The sequence below is a fragment of the Chanos chanos genome, chromosome 10 (genome assembly GCF_902362185.1).
Source record: "Chanos chanos chromosome 10, fChaCha1.1, whole genome shotgun sequence".
Taxonomy (NCBI): domain Eukaryota; kingdom Metazoa; phylum Chordata; class Actinopteri; order Gonorynchiformes; family Chanidae; genus Chanos; species Chanos chanos.
Window position 1 is genome coordinate 21,059,568 of NC_044504.1, and position 20,025 is coordinate 21,079,592.

At 38.1% G+C, this 20,025-nt stretch overlaps 2 protein-coding genes across 2 annotated transcripts; both read right to left on the minus strand.

Annotated features, from left to right (window-relative positions):
* Window positions 1-426: 426 nt before the first annotated feature.
* On the minus strand, window positions 427-7,623 carry LOC115823193 (cathepsin L1-like). Its single transcript, XM_030787221.1, has 9 exons — window positions 7,603-7,623; window positions 7,267-7,367; window positions 4,273-4,415; window positions 3,316-3,510; window positions 3,014-3,205; window positions 2,385-2,550; window positions 2,021-2,138; window positions 1,697-1,798; window positions 427-505 (listed from the first exon to the last, which is right to left on the minus strand). The coding sequence occupies exons 2-8, from the start codon at window positions 7,364-7,366 to the stop codon at window positions 1,699-1,701; spliced, it is 1,014 nt and encodes a 337-aa protein (XP_030643081.1). The 5' UTR covers window position 7,367; window positions 7,603-7,623; the 3' UTR covers window positions 427-505; window positions 1,697-1,698.
* A 7,062-nt stretch (window positions 7,624-14,685) lies between these two features.
* Window positions 14,686-17,516, minus strand: LOC115823195 (cathepsin L1-like). The gene is made up of 7 exons (XM_030787222.1): window positions 17,417-17,516; window positions 16,773-16,915; window positions 16,301-16,498; window positions 15,917-16,108; window positions 15,311-15,476; window positions 15,047-15,152; window positions 14,686-14,785 (listed from the first exon to the last, which is right to left on the minus strand). The coding sequence occupies exons 1-7, from the start codon at window positions 17,514-17,516 to the stop codon at window positions 14,686-14,688; spliced, it is 1,005 nt and encodes a 334-aa protein (XP_030643082.1).
* Between the last annotated feature and the right edge of the window lie 2,509 nt (window positions 17,517-20,025).

Here is a 20,025-nt window from a genome sequence, read left to right on the forward strand (position 1 = left end):
ACAACAGAACTTGAAACAATTAAGACACAAACAAGAGTCAACCTTTTATGGTGAGCTGCCAGCCTTAGCGGATCGCTAAAAAACAATAGTTACTATTCTGGTGGCCTGGTTATTGTCACCTTTATTGGTTATTTCTATTTAAATTTTCACTGTATCATATATATTATTACCCTGCACATGAGCTGTTCATTTAAAGTGTGTTGTTAAATGAAACAAGTTCAGTGTGTGTAAAACCTCCCTTCTTGTCTTTGACTGAAAATGTAGGCACAGCTCAGGCTGATAGTTATAGTGCTGCTATCACTATGCTCCACATTGGATAAATAGAATATAGTTATGAATGGATTGTGCACAATGAAACAAGTGTGAACTGGATATGTATAAATCTGCAGCAGAGACCTCAGAGACCAGATGCTTTGCCATTTTTTATTGATGCCTGTGTTTTTATTCTGCTGGTTTCATTCAAGTTCCTCAACTCTGCAATATTCCATGGGAGTTGATCGTTCAACTATAGAGGGGAGAGGGCAGAGAGAAGACATTTACGCATTTTCTCACAATGTACACTGAATATTCTGCTTTAAAACACTCTAAAATAATTCTGCGTGGCTGTCCAAGTTCTATCAAGTCCAGGGTTATTACAGGTAATGAAAACTAAGACTAAAACTAAAACTAGCAGTGAAAAAATAATTTCGTTGACTGAAATAAAAGTGTCAGTTTTCAAAGACGCAAAAATTACATAAAAAGTACAACAAATACAGCAACACAAACTAAAACGCAGTAGAATTGCAGGTAAAATCAGCTTTGTTGTTGTTTCATTTTCATCCGTTCATTTTCAAAGTCACTTATCCCAATTAGAGTTACGGGGTGCTGGAGCCTATCCCAGCACTCATTGGGCGAAAGGCAGGGAAACCAGCCTGGACAGGTCGCCAGTCCATCACAGGGCAGACACACATACAAACACACTCATCCACACATTCACACCTAGGGGCAATTTAGTGTCTCCAATTAGCCTGATCTGCATGTCTTTGGACTATGGGAGGAAACCGGAGCTCCCGGAGGAAACCCACACAGGCACTGGGAGAACATGCAAACTCCACACAGAAAGGACCCTGGCCACCCAACCAGGAATCGAATCCAGAACCTTCTTGCTGTGAGACGCCACTGTGTGCCCCATTTCATTTTCTTTATTCCTTTTTCAGCTTCTATAAATCTAGGCTTTCCTTATGATACCTGAAAAACTAAAACTAATTAAAAACTAATCTAAAACTAGTCAATTTCTCAAAATAAAAATAAAAATAAAATTACTTATGCACCTGTAAAGCTAATTAAAACCAAACTGAAAGGCTAAGTTAAAATTAAAACAAATGAAAATTTCAAAATTATAATAATCCTGATCAAGTCTGTGACTGACTTAAAATGCAGATTGCTTCTTTAAGGAGACCTACGATCCTAAAACCACCAAAGAATAATTACAACGGTGGGAAAAACACATTGGTTTGTGTATTTCCCTGTGAACTGGATGTTTGGCTCCATACCCAGGCCTAAGACAGACCAAACTTCTCTATTTGCTTCTACAAATTTGTGTCAGGGAAAACTGACTGGAAGTGCCAGGCCAAATATTAGAATGGCTCTAATATTACCCAAACGCAGTAAAAACAGTCAGTCATCGTGTATGAAAAAAATTGTGCACCAAACATACCCTTAGATACGAGGATAGACTGCCACAGAAGCAATACCACACTGGTTATTGTTGTTCCTGGACATTTTGATGTAGCCTCGGTCTCCCCAGTAAATGCCCCAGCTGAAACAAGCAAACACACACGCGCACATGTGCATGCACACACACACACACACACACACACACACGTACACACAGAGCTGTCTAAAGTATTCATTTATTGTTGTGCCAAGGCTTACAACAACTTCTGTTTCGAATTTCAGAAATAGCATATATACATAAAGTAAAACAGTGCTGATTTTTCTGTTTGTGGCATTCTCTTTTTCACTATTTATATTTCATTACCTGTTTTTCACCAGCCAGTAGTCTCTCTTCCAACGCCGCCAGCCAGACGTGCCATACCCCACAACCAGCACAGCATGGCCAAGTTTCGTGCTGCTACACCTTGGCTCATTGTAGACGCCTACAATCAATAGAACATTAATCCACCAACTAACTGACCATCCTAACCTTTTAAAGAGATATCTCAACTATTGCCACAATTTCATTAATTTTAGACCAAATCTAAAAAAAATGTAATTTAATAATAATATAATGTATTTTCAAAGCTTTTTCTCTAACAAAGCTTTCATTTATTTGCTCTGTACATGGTATAATAGACAATATGTGTAATACTTCTTATATCAAGACTGGTTCTCCAAAACGTTACCAGATTTATAGAACTGGAAGGAGCGGCGGCTAACGTCAATGGCTACAGACACAGGTCCCACAGTGCCAACGGCCCGCTGCAGGGCCTTCTCATTCCCACTGGCCACGTTAACAAACCCACGGCAGGTCGCCCCAACAGCACTGGAATTAAAGCGGCAACGGAAGTCCTGTGTGGGGAGATTTAGAGAGAGTGATTATTTAGGTTACAACCTCATCACACTATCAGCGTAGCTCTGTTCGAGACTAAAGTGAGAGACAATTGATTTCCCCCCATGTCCTTATGAGAACATTTGTACTGCATTTATTTAGAACCTGAAAAAGCCATATGTCTGAGAATTACCTATGATACTGTTGATCTCATAGATCCCTTGCCCCTTGCCCAGAGTGCGAATTATACAATGACAATCAGGGGTGTCACGTTTTTCTCCAAGGCTGTTTAGCATAGGGATATATAAATGTTTCGACCCCCCCACTGAACTGTTGTTTTTACTTCTTTTGGTGGGGTTAGACTACCCCCCCCCCCCCCCCCCCCCCCGTAATTCAAACCCTGCCCTTGCCTATGACAAAATGCACGTAAGTCAGGAGTGAATAAGTTAAGTGGTGACTGTGTCTTCCACAGTGAAGACTTACCCGACCCTCATACGGGTAAGAGTGTGCAGTGTCCAGACCTCCATTGGCTTTGATATATTTAAAGGCCCAACTCATCAAACCACCTCTGCATCCTTTATTCCCATAAGGCCTTGAACAATCCACCAGTTGCTGCTCGCTTAGCGACACCAGCTTACCAGTCTTCCTGAACATCTGGCCCTCAAGAGCTCCTGTCTGATAGAGCAAGGGAAGAGAAAGGCATGATAAATATGTTAAATCTGAAAACGCATACAGACAGAGTTAGATTCTGCCCAATTCTGTTTCTCTTTCTCTCTATCCCTCACCGCACTGAAGGCCCAGCAGGATCCACACTGTCCTTGGTCTTTGACAGGAGTGACATAGCCTTTAGTCCTCCAGTCCACACTGTTAGGGACTGGTGAAGCTGCCTGGTCAACAACGGTTACTTCATCGTGGGACTTCATGCTCTCGGGAAAGCTCAGGCACCCCTTAACGAACATTTCTCTGTAGTCCTGGTTATCCTGTAAACAACATGTAAATACTCAATTTAAATGAACAGAACTGGAACTTGTTTTTCAAGAAACCAATGTGTGAAGAATAAATTATAATCATTTGCACAGTTCAGTGAAGAGAAACCATGAGGTGGATATTCTGTCGCTTTAAGTCCCAATGCACAGTACAACTATCATGTAGGTTTTAGGAGTGTGCACCTGGCTATGTAGCATTTCTTCTACTGTTTGGTTACTCCCTGTGATCATAGCCAAAATGTCATACACTGCTTGTTGAAATGAAATGCATGTGTGTCATATAAAGATACCCAGTAGAGGTTTTATCCTTTCAAGTATTTGTCTGATAACATTATTTTGTTACTAATTGCTAAAGTTAAAATAACAACAGAGATATCTCATAGTTCACCCCAAGAACATACAGAGAGATCTATTATTTTTCAGACAGAAATTAATTTGCCCCTTAATTTGGCCTAGCTGTTGGCCTTTTTTTTTTTTCACTTTTGTTTAAGTGTAAAGAGTTGCTAATTGTATTAGTATTTTATTTTCCAATGTATGTTGCATAACACCGAAAGTAATGTGTTTGAAGAAAAAAAATCTAATCAAACTCATCAAGTGCTCCGTTTGATCTCCTATCCTACTGACTGCTTAGTAGTTGTTCATAAATCTATTAACTAATTTTAAAAAGTCAGTCAGTCTTAATGATATGCACTGTAAACAAGCAATACAGCAGCACCCTGACTGTCCACTTGACATGTCCGAAGAGCTGACTAATACCATGTCGGCAAAGTGGTTCAGGCCCAGGCGGTAGCTTTTGATGCCCTTGTCAGCCAATATGTTGTGGGCCATAACATATTTGCGGTTTGAGAGCCAGGTGAGTTTACGTTGGGCCTCTTCTTCAGCAGACCTGTAGATTTTCCCTGAGAGAACAACAAGCATGAGTCACTCAGAGTTGTCAAAATCTGAAAAACACCACTGTCCTAGACAGTTCCAAAAAAACACAAGGCAAAAACACTATCCAAAAAACAGGCAGAGGTCAAAAAGGTAACATGAGCGATGCAAACGAACACAGGAAACATGAAAATGGTGAGATAATCCGGCAAACTAGTGGGGAAACAGACAGGGCTTAAATGCAGTGGCTGATGAGGTAAATGGCAGCAGGTGAGCGGAAACCAGGCAGGAAACAGCGTAAAACATGGACCAGAGCAACCTGGAACAGACAAGACATGCATGACAGGACACAAGGAAAACATGGACTAGGATCTGGAAGAGCAAGGCTGGACCGTGACAATCTAGGCTTTCCGTGGTTAACTTAATTGAAAGATCAACCACACCTTGAGGTAACTGCATTTCTATAACAGCAAAAGACTGCTCTCAACAGTCTAAACCATCTCTTTTTGCAAAGTGTTGGATTTGACTTATTTCACCTGTACATACCATGTAGCAGTGAACTGTAGTCAGTTCAGCTAACTATTCACACATATATGTCAATGATAGGAAATTTTTGGTAATAGCCAATTAGTTGAATTTTAACAGGTGATTTTCTTTAAATATTAGAATTTGTTTTCCAAAAATATATGCATAACTTTAGCCTAAACTGGTAAATGTTTGTTTCTGTGTTTGTTTTTGCTAATTACATATAAATTAGTATTCAAAAATAAATATATTATTATTTCACAAATACTGCTGCTATTACTATTACTATGTTGGAAACAGCTTTATTCAAGTTTTTGCAGAATTTTTAAAGTCCTTAGCCAAACTTTTTCATAAATACTGAAACTTCTAAACTGTATTTAAATTATTTGTTAACAATAACAGCGATAAATGTAAAAATACAGAACCACACAAAGCACACACAAAACACAAATACAAACACACCAATACATACACCCCCAAACCAGAGCTCTATATACACCGTGATTGTATATACATACCCATACATTCACATATTCTCCGTACTTTCCATTTTCTATTTAATAAAAACCACTAAAGAAACATCTTGTCTTGCATTCTAACTGGATGCGCCATGGCGGCCATACATTTCCTGTGAACCATATACAGTCCTTCACACACATACACATCACAACAAAACTCGTAAAAGCTTTCCCCAGCTAATAGTTTGCAGCATTCAATCATCTTAATCTAAATTAACAAAAGCTGTCTATTAAATGAACAATAAACTTTTCTGTCATTTTTATGTCCATTATTTTCTGTGTAAATTCCATACATATAGATTTCATCAAATTCCTCTACACACTTTATCCACACCTTAAATTATACCTGTGGTGTACGACAGACCCTTCACCGTGTCATGCTTATCAATCTTTATAATACGCCAAATAACTTGCTTTGTATTTTCTGACGCGCTTTCCTATCATTTTCCCTTTACTATATTTTTTTATATTTTAAACATTGATCTTTCCATCTCCAAACTTTTTTCTCTATTTTCTTGATTGCCGGTACGTCATTGTTTACTCGTCATTGACTGGAGAAGGCCACCGCAGGATTTAGGAAGGCGTGATTCCTGCTATGGTGAGGGAAGCCTGAACCGACAGTTATGCGGATTTGCCTCCAGTCTACGCGGCGTATACTGTCCGTTTTCTTTAATTAGTGCGGTGGTTCAGTACAGGGAGACTCGTTTTGTACGTTTGGCTTTGGATAACCTGCTCCTTATCGCAAAGGATTATCGCAGTGGAATAGTGGTTGTTGGACTTCCCTGCGGATTGTTGCCCCGACTCCTCACTCCTCCTGCCGGCTTTTTCCCAGTTTTCCCCACGTGACTCTCCCTTCCGTCTTAAACTGTCTGTTATTCTCCCTTCATAAGTAATTTGACTTGCATGGCTGGCAACGATTTCATTCATTGCTGATGCTGTCGGGTGGGATACGTGGATTCTTCACGGAGAGTGTAGTTTAGGAGTGACGAACTCCTTTCCCTTATTTCTTCAAGGTAAAAGAACGTTCAGTTCTGCCCTGTGTAGGCTATATGTAAATAAGACCAGTGAACTGAATCAGTAAAATTATGTACTGTATAAACTTTGTTAACCGACGTCTTGATTGTTATCATTCGGGGTTTTTTTCCTTCTCTTTCCTTTTTTTTTTTTGTTTTTGTACAACCAGAAAATATTGTTGCACTTCCATGCCAGCATTTGACATTTCCAACCGACCAACCTTTATGACGCTTCTCAAATTGGACCTCTAAAAACCCGAAAATATATATTTTGGTTTTGACATATGTGTTGTTAATTTTCTCTGTTTTCATTTTGGGAATATTGCTTTAAATTTCTGAATGCCTTATGTTTACTACCCTGAAATTTGAGCTAGTTGCGACAGGCTGCATATGAATCTAGGCCCTACTAGACAACATATGCCGGTCTGATAGGAGTAAAAGTGACCTAGTGTAGACTTGCCTATTTTCTTTATTTTTCCCTTCTTCTTCTTCTTCTTCTCTCTCTCTCTCTCTGTGTCTCTTTCTCTGTGACGCTCCTGAAGGGCGTCTGGCGCCCAACTAAAAAAAAATATATATAATAGTTCCTTGACAGACGGCCGTTTTTACCGCTACATACCTCTCTTACCTCATACCTCTCATTGTCTGCTAGTTGAAATGCACAAATTGAACCACAAAATTGTTCTTGTATCTGCCTTTGTAATTACACACATGTAATTGCATGCATCATGGATTTGTGAATAACACAGTAAAAGAGAAAGGGACCCCAGTAACACCTTGCAGTCTGTGCTCTCTGAAAGGAGAAACAGTAAATAATCTTTCCATACCAAACTTCATCTTCCAGGTGTGAAACTCCAGGTCCTCCAGTGAGGTGCTGGCAGCACTCACCATTGTCACCAAAGCCACAGCTAAAATCAGCAACTTCATTCTGTAGGAAGGGAGAGAAAAGAATATATCTAATGAAAAAATTATGACGATTAATCACAAGATTTTTTTTATTATTATTATTTATCCATATGTCTCTCTCACTCTCTCGTGCCCTCTCTGTTTCTCACTATCTAGATACCAGCTAAATTGTTATGACAATGTAACAATTTAACTTATTTCTCAATCTCTTTCTTTCTCAGTGTATGAAACAATAACAATATGTAGGTTCTCCTGACCTCTCCACCTGTGTTCTACAGTTGTTGCCACTACTGCAGGGTGAAGTTCAATTTCTCTCTACTGGGTTTATATACAACTCTGTGACATGGTTTGACAAACCAGCTGTTTGCAACAACAAATTAGTATATCATTAAGGGAAATGACACAATAGTATCTGTATGAGAGATCTGCAGGGGTGTAGGCTTTTGTAGACAACCACAGACTTTGAATTCAGTCTCAGTCATACTCAGCTATTAGTTGGTTATGATTCAAATCATCCTCCTCATCAGAAGCATTTATATTTTACAGTTTACATGTGTTGTTTATACCTGATGAATGCAACTTACTTTGTATAAATGGCCAGCACAAAAACCAAAATAATCCAAATATTGTTTTGTTTTTATTTTATCCTGAACAACTGTAAGCTCCCCATTGCTGGTTTGTCACAAAATCACAAAGATCAGCAAATCTTTCTAAAATGGCTACACACAACTCTCTATACTAAGCACATTTTTTGCGAAACAGATCTGATTTTCTTTTCCAAGTACCTAATTTTTTCTCACAAACAAATTTTGTTAATCTTTTTGAAAAAGACTAAAATCACTATGGGCCATTAGCAGAATATGATGTGTTCCATGATGTGCAAGATACTTTTTTTTAGGCTCCTCATCTCTGAGGTGTCCATGGAAATTGGTCTTTGACTGAAACAGGACAACTGGACAGAGGTCAGGGAACAGACTTTGATGTATTCCAAAAGGGAACACAGATAATTTTTCTTTAAAATGGCCTTGTCTGTTTATCCAATTCACCTCTGTCTGGTTCTCCAGTTTCAGTGAATTTCAAAGACTCCTTTAATTCCTCTATTAAGTCTTATGTCTGTCTGGGAAATTTGGCCACAGGAAAGCAAATCTGTGACAGGCCACAAGTAATGAAATTGATCAGTGTCAATACCACACTGGTTTGTTTTGTTGCTGAACACCTGGATATTACTGTTTTATGCTCAGAGGTAATGATATAGAGAATACTTGCCATTAATGGTTTATTTTAACAGAGGAATTGCTTTTGATTTGTTGCTGCGTTAACTGTTGCTGTGTTAACTCTGGAAACAAGCCTTTTGTAGACTTTTTTTCCCTTGCTTTTTGACTAACCTTTCACAGAGGCGGGCCATTCTGCTGTAGTGAAATGTCCTGTCTTTTTATCAGTCTTTGAAAACTGGTCTCAAAAAGTTGACGTGTTTGGTTTTATCTGTGGCTAAACTTCTCCAAATGAGCTTTTTTTGTCACTTCCTTTCTCCAACATACTGTGCCTTTTTTTAATTTGTGAGTATCTTGGTTTTTAAAGTGTGATCACATCATATATGTAACTGTGACAACTGTTGCTGATAGAGCTGCTGTTAGTGTATTTTTCTTCTCTTCTTCCACCATTCTTTCTTAACATACTGTTGGAAATGTTGCCAATATACATTTGATGTACTGAAAACTACAGCAACTCTTATAGCTTCAATATATCTTACCAATTTAACTAATCTTGCTACTTGCAAATCACTCTCTAGCATTGCAAACATTTTCATGAGATCTGTCCTTTAACAATTACTTTAGTAATCTAATGCTGATTGAGATTTAGTGAACTGTTTGCATAATAAAGGCTCAAATAACCATACCACAAACTTTGACCATTTAAAAAAAAGACCAAAATCATTGTGCAACACAGGATGAACAGAATGTGACATGCTCCATCTCAAGAGCGTGTAGTTTTTAGTTTGGCTACAAGTGTGGATGTTAGGGTCGGTGAGGCCGTGTTTGAGCTTAAGACCCAAAAGCAGACTCCATGGACAAAAATAGTGACATGGAGGATGTTTAATAAAGAAATAGATGCAAAAGACAGCGAAGGTACAGGTAGGGCTGAGGCAAAAACAGTAGTCCAGAACAGGCAGATTGGAGGCACAGAGAGGCAGAAAAACCAGGCAAAAGTAAACAGACTAAACAGAACTCACAAGGCGACAACAGGCGCGGGTCAGTAACAGGCAGACAAAACATCCAGGCAAAAGTACCAAAACACAAGGCAAAAAGTCAACAGTCCAAAAACAGTTAAGGTCAAAGAGCAAAAATACAACGAGGCGAACAACACAGAAAGCAGAGAACTTGGCGAGATAGTCTGGCAAGAAGTGTGGAATTCTGGCAGGGTTTAAATGCTGTGGCAGATGAGGTGAGTGGCAGCAGGTGTGCAGGAATCAATCAGCCAGGGATCAGGGTTAGGTTAAAACATGGACTGGAACAAACCTGGAACAGACACCTGACAAGACATGCAAGACAGACACAGGAAGAACACAAGGAAAACATGGACTAGGAATATGAAGTACTGGGACGGACTTTGACAGTGGATAAATGGTGTGCAATTACAGAAGTCTGTTCTGTGTATGTTTAAATGCTTTGCATTAGTGAGCGACTCTTGTCTATTTGCAGATTTGTATCTTCTTTATGGCTCAGTTCAGGCTCCTCATCTCTGTAGTACCTATGGAAGTCAATCTTCAGCCTGAACAGGCCAACAGAGCAAAAGACAAAAAGGAGATTTTCATGCATTTTCTAAAGATACGCAGAGATTAATCTTCTCAACTTTGTCTGCTTCTCCCATTCAGTTCTGTTGTGGTTGCCAGTTTAAGTGAATTTTTTATTATATTTTTAGCTTCTCTACAGAATACTACAAATGTCTTTCCAGGAAACTTGACTATATATGGCAGGCCAAAATATTAGAATTTAATGTAGTATAAACCACAAGCAATAAAACTGATTCAGCCACACTGGTCGTTTTTGTTCCCAGACAAGTACTGCAACCTCGCTGTACCCAGCCAATTCCAGACGCACAGGCATACCACCGCATAGTTTAATAACTGATTTCTACACATTCCTATAAATCATCAGCTCAGTAGCATTCCTGTGGTGACACTCATACACTGGGACCTGAAAATAGGCGATTTGTCTGGATTTTCCTGTATTGGAGGATGTATGTGTATAATCTCACCCTCCAGCGCTGGTGCAGGGGTTGTGCACTGGTGGGAACCAACAAGAGTAGACGCAATTGCACATGTCCATTGTGGAGAAAAAAACAAAAAACAGAAAGTCTTATACTGAGCCAAATATTAGGCAGGCAGGCAGACATTTCTTATACCTTTGACACCAAATGTTTTACTTCTTCAAGAAAACTTTTCTTTGAATCTTAGTAGAGTACCTTCAGTGTAATCTGTATGAGAAGACATCTGCTGTGCCTTAATTCCTTAGAAGCAAGTATGTAATTCTTTCTCTTTCACTTGAGCACTGTCTTTCCAAAGGCCAAATTACAATGAACCTGGAAGCAGAAGTGGGCCTCAGAGGTAGGTAGCAAAGGACTACTATTGTTTGCATATAACCTGGCTACTGCCCTCCATGGCCCCATACACAGATCCTTTACAACATACAGCTACAAGAGAAAATTTCAAACAACAAAACTGTGGTCAAGAGACACAAAAAGCAGGCACCAGCACGTGCCCCGGTCCTTTGCCACACCACTGACAAACAGACATTATGAATTTATCGTGCTGCAGTCTCCCTCATATAAGTGTGCAGGGGCTTGTGAATTCAATTCTCAGGTTTGGCTCGCTGGTATTGTGACCTCTAACAGAGAAAAACTGTGTCTTTGGTTAAGAGTGTCAGCTAAACGCATTACAGACTTTGGAAAGACCAATCTGACAGAATTTTATGGCCGTTAATGACAGATTTTTACTTATTTTATATCTTCGTGAGCTAAGTATTACAAACATTTCCTATTTGCTAGTTTTCTCAACTCACTTCATGTTGATAAATTCAAAGAGCGTAATCATGTAGACGATGTTTGATTATATGTTTCATAATTTCTGTCTTTTAAGTGGAGCTGACATAAACGTTGGTAAAGCAGCGTTATTTTCACACATACCACCAGAAAATGTTCACACATGGCCCGCTTATGAACTTCCTCCACACTACATTCATGGACCGATATAGATAGATAACCCTCCCACAGAGGTGTGAAAGCATTTTATGCAGTGTATATATGAGAATTTTGTATGTGTGTGAGAGACAAACTGAAAATTACCTATATATTTTCTCACAGAAGAGTGTTATGAAAGAAGATTCTTTTTATTTTACCGAGTGATTGACTCAAAATTCACATTGAAAACCGTCGCTTCATTAGAGAGGTTACTGAATAATTATCATAGCGTGGTTTAGAAAAAGTTTTAGTTTGTGCACTTTCCTTGAATGGTATGTCGAAAATACTGACTTAATCAAAAGATTAGCAACACCAAGAGGTGAATGTATTTCCTTCACACCATATCAGTGCCCTTGCCAACCCACACAATTTCTTTTTGATCCAATGTTTTGAACTGCATTTAGCTCACCCATAACAAGAACAGGTGATAAAACTATTCATGATATACTTAGACAGGGAAAACTAAAAAATACATCATAACTGCTCCTTAATAATTCACTGTTAACAAACTGTGTACTCATGTTTGCAAATAATAGGTAAATTGTTGGAAAATTATGTATTCTTTAATTATTTACAGGTCATTTCTTTATATTATGTTAGCTTTACATTAGCTGATGCTAAATGTGTTTGTTGGATCATTTGACTATTAATGATAACAGAAAAATGAGTTGCTACATGTAAACAAATAATAATTTAATGAGTGATATATTGTCATGTATACACTTACTCAAGTCTCCCTTTTGTACTTTTACAACTACATACATCTTATTAAATTTGCCTCTGATTTGTGAATAATACAGCTGAACACAGAACACATGGTAGAAGTATCTGCACTGTTAATAAATGCCAATGTCAGATTACTCAATATAAGATGTGTTGTCCATTACAGATTCAACAAAAATATGAAAAAGTGCATCCAAAAGTGATCTAGAGCTCATAAAGACACACCCTGGTGGACTGTGTGCAACATACAATGTACTTGTGAAATAAAAAAGTTTTTAAAACAAATGTTATTGGATATTTAGAGTGCTTTCTCTATATGATAACCCATATGACACTCTGCTATAATAAATAATATGAATAAGTAAATGACTCAGGGTAGATAGAATGTCACCATCATTTAAAATGGCTACTGACTACCATGAGAACTATGAGATGTTTTGTAACCAAACTTATCTGTTAGCTGCAAACTCCAGTCTCATGAATTATCGACAGCTTACTACCTCACTCACTAACAGCCTGTTGTACCTAGAGGACGGACCACTTGGCTTCCCAATTAGTAATCCTCACTATTAAGAAAATCAGCTTGTTTCAAGGTATATACTGTATGAATAAATTCATATGAACTGTAATTGTTGGACCTCACTGATAGCGTCAAAACTACATCAAGTAAACAGAGAACTAGAAATGCTAGCTTGTTTGTCAATACTTACAACTGCAATCTTACATCACATTCTCATGTCCCATGTAAAAATATTTGGTGTTTGTTCATTGAACTGTGTTGCCATTATGATGTTACTGCTGAATTTTTTGGCAGAGGTGTGAACTATACAAAAAAGGGAATGTGGACCAATTCTTGATTCCCTACTGGCTTCCATCCGTTTCTTCTTCTCCGTCATCTAAGGGTGTGTTGAGGTAATCTTACCATTATAAGTAAAAAGACACAGACATATGTATCAGTTCAATACAGTTTCATTGTATTAATGATAGCCTTTACTTCTTTTGTCTCTCAGCCAACTTTATATGCTAACAATGAGAATATTTTTGAATATATTTCACATTATTAGAGGTGCCAGTGTCTATGGTTTAGTCATTGCAATTATGATTTTTAACTCCATGGTACAATGCTCTAGACCAAAGCACAAAATGGACGTTTTTCATTCATGTTCAAGCTTCAAGTAATATGCAAGTGTTCGCGTGTTAAATTTCAGATTTTTCTCCCTTGCTGCTAATGTTTTAACCTCTGCCACATTTGCACCTGGGTACTTTTTCTTGAGTCGCCTTGTTTTTGTAAATTCAAAGAAAATAATCAGGTAGATTTACTCATTAAAATGATGAACAGCTTCTCAAAATTACTTCAAGACTCTGTTGCAGGGTCTGTGATGCAGTTTTGACTGGCAGATGCTACCACCTTGTGGTACATAGCGGAGAGTTAAAATATCGTCATGTAGTCAAATGGCACTATCACAACATGTTCGATTTTTTTTAACCTCCAAATGTGCACAATGCACATCATCTGCTGTGTTGGATGACTGATGCAATGAGGAGTTATATCAAGTATTTAAAATATAGCAATTCTGATCACACAAGAAATCGGCCAATATATTTTATATGTCAGCTTCATTATATGTTAAATTCTTAAAAGTGTATAAAAATGTTGCATGCATGTAATCCCTGAACTAAAATTAATATGGAAAAAAGACACAAATGGATGTGTATTCGATGTCTCTGTTTTAATGTGACATGTTTTCCAACAACAGAAAATGATTGAAATAAAAATAAAAGAGAGAGATTGGAGATACCTGTCCTACATTTTCAAGTAATGGGGCAATTGTGAATCTTTGTCCAGCACTTAAATCTCTGCATGACAAATTTGAAGAATCATAAAAAGTAATTCATAATTCTTTACAATTGGTAATTATTGAGTAAGTATGGTTTAGATTTGTTCAGTTCAAGTCAGTCCCTTTGTCCTCTTAAACTCCATGGGAGTGAGTGCATGCACCTGTATAGGAGGAAAAGTGAAGAGGATCATCTGTCTTTCCCACAGTACACTGCATAATCTCTATAACTGGACAGTCTAGCTAACATAAAAATGTCATTTTTAATTGTCATTTTTTTAGGTGAAATTAGTTAGAAACACCAGGCAGGCTTTCACATCTCTCTGAGTCTCTTACTAAGGTTTAATAATTAATAACAGTATTTGGACTGCATATTTATACAGCTGTTAATCAATCTTTTCATTTTTGTTGCATGAAAATATTCCAGCGGTAGATATTTTATGCTTCATAAGTCATTTGATTGTGACCTGAGTGACCTGAGAGGAAATACATATGTTAGTAGGTCTAATCATGTATTAATTGAGTGACTACAGACTGAACTTACCCTTAAACCAGAGGGTAGCTGGCAGATGTAGCAATGCCACACTGATTATGTTTGTTCCTGATCATCTTGATGTATCCCCTCTCTCCCCAGTCAAGGCCCCAACTGTCACAAAAACATTTACACATACACGTACACACATACACATACACATACACATACACATACACACTGAATTAATGACTGACTTCAAAAGTCCTGTTGTACTAAAAAGTTGCCACCACATAATCTTACATCTTGCCTTGGTACTAAAACTCCTCAGCTTGTTCAATAATAGGGTCCTTATGAAGTGTTGTGTTCACTATAAAAAGTTTATTATTTTACATTCAATTACTCTGAACTGGAATCTAAAGAATAATGCCAAACCTGTTCTTCACCAGCCAGTAGTCCTTTCCATCCTCACTGCTGTATCCCACAGCCAGCACACCATGGTCAAGTTCACTGCTGCTGCAATCTGGCTCATCATAGATACCTACAATCAAGCAGTCAGTGAATCAATCAATCAATCAATCAATCAATCAATCGATTGTTTGGCCAACCACTGGATCAGTCAAAGTAACATGATAATATAAGTTAGAAAAGGAACCCGAAACAATTCACTGGAGTGAATTCTTTCCTAGAAAATGTTACCTGATTCATAGAGCTGGAAGGAAGCGTGGCCAGCATCAATAGCCACTGAAACAGGTCCAATATTGGCCACAGCCTCCTGCAGGGCACTCTCATCACCTCTGGTGATATCCACATAACCTGTGCAGGTGGCTCCAATATGACTTGGGTCATAGCGGCACTCCCCATCCTTTACAAAGACATCCATTGAGAAGGCAATTTAACTGAAGTCCAGAATATTCAAAAAGTTGCCACACCATTTGCATTGTGTTGTAAGCACTTATGCTAGAGTTGTAGACAATCGATTTTGTTCAATGGAAAATAAAATATATTTGGATTGCATGGGATGACAATTACCAAAGAACCAAGGAGGTTGTCTACGAAATACTTAAATTTAAAAAAAAAAAATTTTAATTTTTTAACCCATAAAAAATTTTTATTTGTAAGACAACTGGTCCTTAGTGTGTAACATCATTGTGGAGTAATTTGTACTGGTCAATATATTGCCAAACAAATTAGAACTGTCTGTGATAGTTTCCACCTCCATATGACCTCCAGAACTTTTCAGAGTTGTGACTGAGTTGTAGATGACACAATGTCGTGATACCACCAGCATCAGTGAAGCCTTACCTGGGCTTCATAGGGATAGGAATCCTCCGTGTCTAAGCCTCCGTTATCTTTGACATACTTAAAGGCATCATCCATCCAGCCACCGCCGCATCCCATGTTCCCATAATCTCCAGAGCAATCCACCAGCTGCTGCTCGCTCAGAGACACCAGCTTCCCAGTTTTCCTGAATGTCTGACCTTCCAAAGCTCCCGTCTGACAGGAGATGGATCGAGGAAGGATAACATAAGAAGAAACAATAGGGAGGTGCCAAGATGAGAGCAAATAAGGAGCGAAATGCTAGTGAAACAAAGAAGCTACATATTTTTTAATGATACAAACGTGTACCAGAAACTCTCAGATGGGCAACACACACACACACACAGTCACACTATCCCTAACTCTCACCGCACTGAAGGCCCAACAGGATCCGCAGTCTTTCTGATCTTTGACACTAGTTACGAAGCCTTTGTCCCTCCAGTCCACATCTTTGGGCAGCTGAGCTCCCCCTGCCTGGCGGAGGAATGTGACGGCACTGCGGGATTTAGTTCTGTTGAAGGGCAGCAAGCATCCCTTGGAGACTGTCTCTCTGTACTCCTGGTTGTCCTTTGAGAGAAATATTCAACTTAACTCAAAGTAGTCTCAAAATATCACAAGGGGGCAAATTTAGTTTAGATACATGACATTTAGGCATGATTTGCTGAGTTTTTTTTTGGTGAATATCCTTAATTATCTGTACATTTAAAAGAATTTCAAAACGAAACATAATTTCCATAGCTACGGTATAACCTAATCTGCGCTCCATAAAACGTTAAATGTTTAACTATTGCACTCTAATTATCCATTGGATAAGTCTGAGGAATCAAGAACCTATTAATACCATGTCAGCAAAGTAGGTCATGCCCAGACGGTAGCTCTTGATGCCCTGGTCTGCCAGCATGTTATGGACCAGAACCTGACGCCGGTTTGAGAGCCAGGTGAGTTTTCGCTGGGCCTCCTCCTCCGAAGACCTGTAGATTTTCCCTGAGAGACACGCATAAACAGAGATGAGTCACCCAAGGTTGTGTAATTATAAAAAAAAAATCAATTTCCTTTGTCCTCAACCATGTAAAACAAATTGATTTAACTATTGACATTTCATAAAAAATGTCAATAGGATACAAAATTAAAATCTAATGTATGAGCTAATGAGTCTTGGTCAAACAGAAAGTTTGATTTTTCCGTGTCTGTCCACTAGAGGGCATTGCTGATCTCTTTTTGGTAAGTTATCTGATGAGTTTTTCCATTATCAGTTTATTACTTCTATACATACAACAACTATAGTTGTTCCTATCTAAGATGCAAATTACAGATTGTTGCAGTTATAGTACATGCATGCATATGTGCTACATACAAACGTCAATGCTGACATCCAAATAACACACATTAAAAGATGATAAACGACCTTAATGCTCCATTGTGTGCCGTGCTCTTGTTCCTAAGGATAAAATTTAAAGGTGAGAAACAGTAAATATCTTTCCATACCAAACTTCATCTTCCAGGCATGAAACTCCAGATCCTCCAACGAGAGGCTGGCAGCACTCACCACTGTCACCACAGCCGCGGCAAAAATCAACAGCTTCATTCTGTCAGTGGAAAGAAACATGAATGAATTATTTCTGTGTTCTTTTATCTCTCTCTCTCTCTCTCTCTCTCTCTCTCTCTTTCTCTTTGTCTATGTCAATATGTCGAGACAGGTGTGTGCCCTCTACTTGCCTCTCTGTGATCGTTCTGCAGATATATGGGTTATATCTGTAAACCACCTGCTAAGGATGGAGCTTTCTCCCTCTCTCTACAGCATTTATATACAACTCTGTGACAGTTTTTGATCAGGTGCCTGTCACAAAGCCATAAAAACACACGAGACAAAGACTGCTTACGATTCAGAATGTGACAGCAGTAAAGGGAAATTACGCAAGAAAATTTGCATGAGAGAATTGTACATCGTTTTTGAAAAACATTTCCAGTAAACAAAATCTCAAGGAGATGATGAGTCAGTGGGCAAATGTTCACACGTTCCCTCTTTACATTGAACTCAGTATTGCTTATTAGTCACTTATGTTTGTGCGTTTTCATGTTTCTGTCATTCTTCCCCATCAGTTGTTCCTCTTTTTACAGTGTTTAGTAATCACATGTAGAGATCTGACATGACCCATTTCACCTATGTTAAATGTATATGAACATATGTGTACGTAGACCGTGTACTTGTGAGTGTATATGGATATTCAGTCCTAACATACAGATCATTTTATTTTAGTCTCATTATATTTTGATGAATTTTTTAATGAGAGGTGCTGTGTTGAAACTGATATTCCTCCCTCGCCTTGTTTTTAATAGTTGATCACTATTTTAAAATGAGAATAAAAATTCAGCTTACATTTTTAGTTTTGTGCACTTGTCTTGCGTGGGTTGAACACCTTGGTTGTCAAATGTCTGATTTCCTATAAAGTGACTAATAATGTCCTTCCCTTCTTTCCTTTCCTTTTCTTTCATTTTCTCTGAAGCTGTGAAGCTATTTTCTACTTGTTTTTGCGAATGTTAAAACAAGTTATTAATATCATGTGATTCTTCAGTGGTCTGTTTCGCTGGTGGTAAAGAGGAGCTTTATCTAAACAGACACATGCTAAATGAAGCATTCTTCACACTGACCACAAATCATAAACGCAGAGTCACAAGCTCCTTCTGACTGATACAGAACATCTGCTTACATGTCCACGTACACACTCATACACAAGTAACGGCCATTAGAGATGCGATTTGGCCTAAGATGTCTGTCATTAACATTTGTTGCAAGGTTATTAAGTGTTACTAAGTTTCCCCCTCTTCAGTGATACACCCTCCACTGACCTCGGTCTCCTTCTGCAAATGCAACAGTGCTTCACAAGAGAAGAAATGAAACATTGATGTTGCTCATAAATTTTCACAAAAAGTCAACTACTTGCTTATGTGATCATCATCACTATGAAAACGTATTTCAAGTTAACAGACTGTGTGTATGTATTTATGTTATTGTGTATAGGTACTGGTCATTTGTATCCATTGCACCATGGTATTTTAGTCTTGTCAAGGTATGAAAGCCTAAGGGAGGCAACAGCTCCTCACTTTTCTAAATCAAAACAAGTATATTTCAGCATAATTTCGGTCCCTTGAAATATTTTTTCTTTCATGATTTATTTTTTTCAGGACAAGATGATGTTTGGATTTCAAATTTCAGATGCATTTGCAACACTAGGCCATTTAAGGTTATATATAGAAAATCAGGTTAAACACTGATAAAGGGATGAGGTAAATGCATTCATATTTTTCCCCCTCAGGACAATTATACTAATAAATATTACAAACAGAGAAATAAATCATTTTAAGCCCTTACCTTTCATCAGCTACACTAGGAGATAGCAGTTACCTCAGAGCACTATCCAAAATTTGTGAGTACAAAAAATGAAATTTCCTATTTTTAATGTTTCATTTGACTCACCTTTGTATGCAATCTGCAAGAGCACAGGACAAGCAATGGGAAATATTTCCTTTTGTGCATGACAGTAAAAACAGTCATAATGTGCACATAATTTTAATATGTACCAGTGTGTAGGTGAGTTTCAATAACCTAACTGCTCTTTTTTGTAGAGACAGGTAACACATCCTGTTTCCAAACCCATACATCCTGTTTATCATAGCTCTACATTTTCAAATGTTTGGTTTTTTTCTTTTTCTTTTTCTTTTTCTTTTTCTTTTCTTCTCTCTCTCTCTCTCTCTCTCTCTCACTCTCCACCTGTCTTATTTTGTTGAAAACCTTTTATCTCAAAGTCAAAACTTAGGTTAATTTTGGAGTCATGTGCAGACAGAACAAGAGCATTTGTTTCTTGTTTTCTGCACTGTCATTGTTGCGTGGGACAAAGGTTGAAGTCTTGTGCTCATTAAAGCATAATAGTATTATGTCACGAGATTGTTCTGTTCCAAGAAGATGTCAGCAAGAAAATCAGCAAGTAAAAGATGCCTTTGCCACAGACCATATGGACATATGAGCATTGTGGTTACATGATAACTTAAAGAAGCACGTGAACACACATACCAAAGACACAACAGGTTGTTTCACA

What these genes read in the sequence shown, in the direction of transcription:
- LOC115823193 (XM_030787221.1), bottom strand. Translation starts at nt 7,366, where the DNA reads ATGAAGTTGCTGATTTTAGCTGTGGCTTTGGTGACAATGGTGAGTGCT. An exon ending in CACCTGGAAGATGAAGTTTG is followed by an intron (nt 4,416 to 7,266) that starts GTATGGAAAGAT and finishes TTGTTCTCTCAG; the next exon opens with GGAAAATCTACAGGTCTGCT. An exon ending in CCTGCTGGGCCTTCAGTGCG is followed by an intron (nt 3,206 to 3,315) that starts GTGAGGGATAGA and finishes TTGCTCTATCAG; the next exon opens with ACAGGAGCTCTTGAGGGCCA.
- LOC115823195 (XM_030787222.1), bottom strand. Translation starts at nt 17,516, where the DNA reads ATGAAGCTGTTGATTTTTGCCGCGGCTGTGGTGACAGTGGTGAGTGCT. An exon ending in TGACCTACTTTGCTGACATG is followed by an intron (nt 16,499 to 16,772) that starts GTATTAATAGGT and finishes TTTCTCTCAAAG; the next exon opens with GACAACCAGGAGTACAGAGA. An exon ending in TACTGGCTGGTGAAGAACAG is followed by an intron (nt 14,786 to 15,046) that starts GTTTGGCATTAT and finishes TTTTTGTGACAG; the next exon opens with TTGGGGCCTTGACTGGGGAG.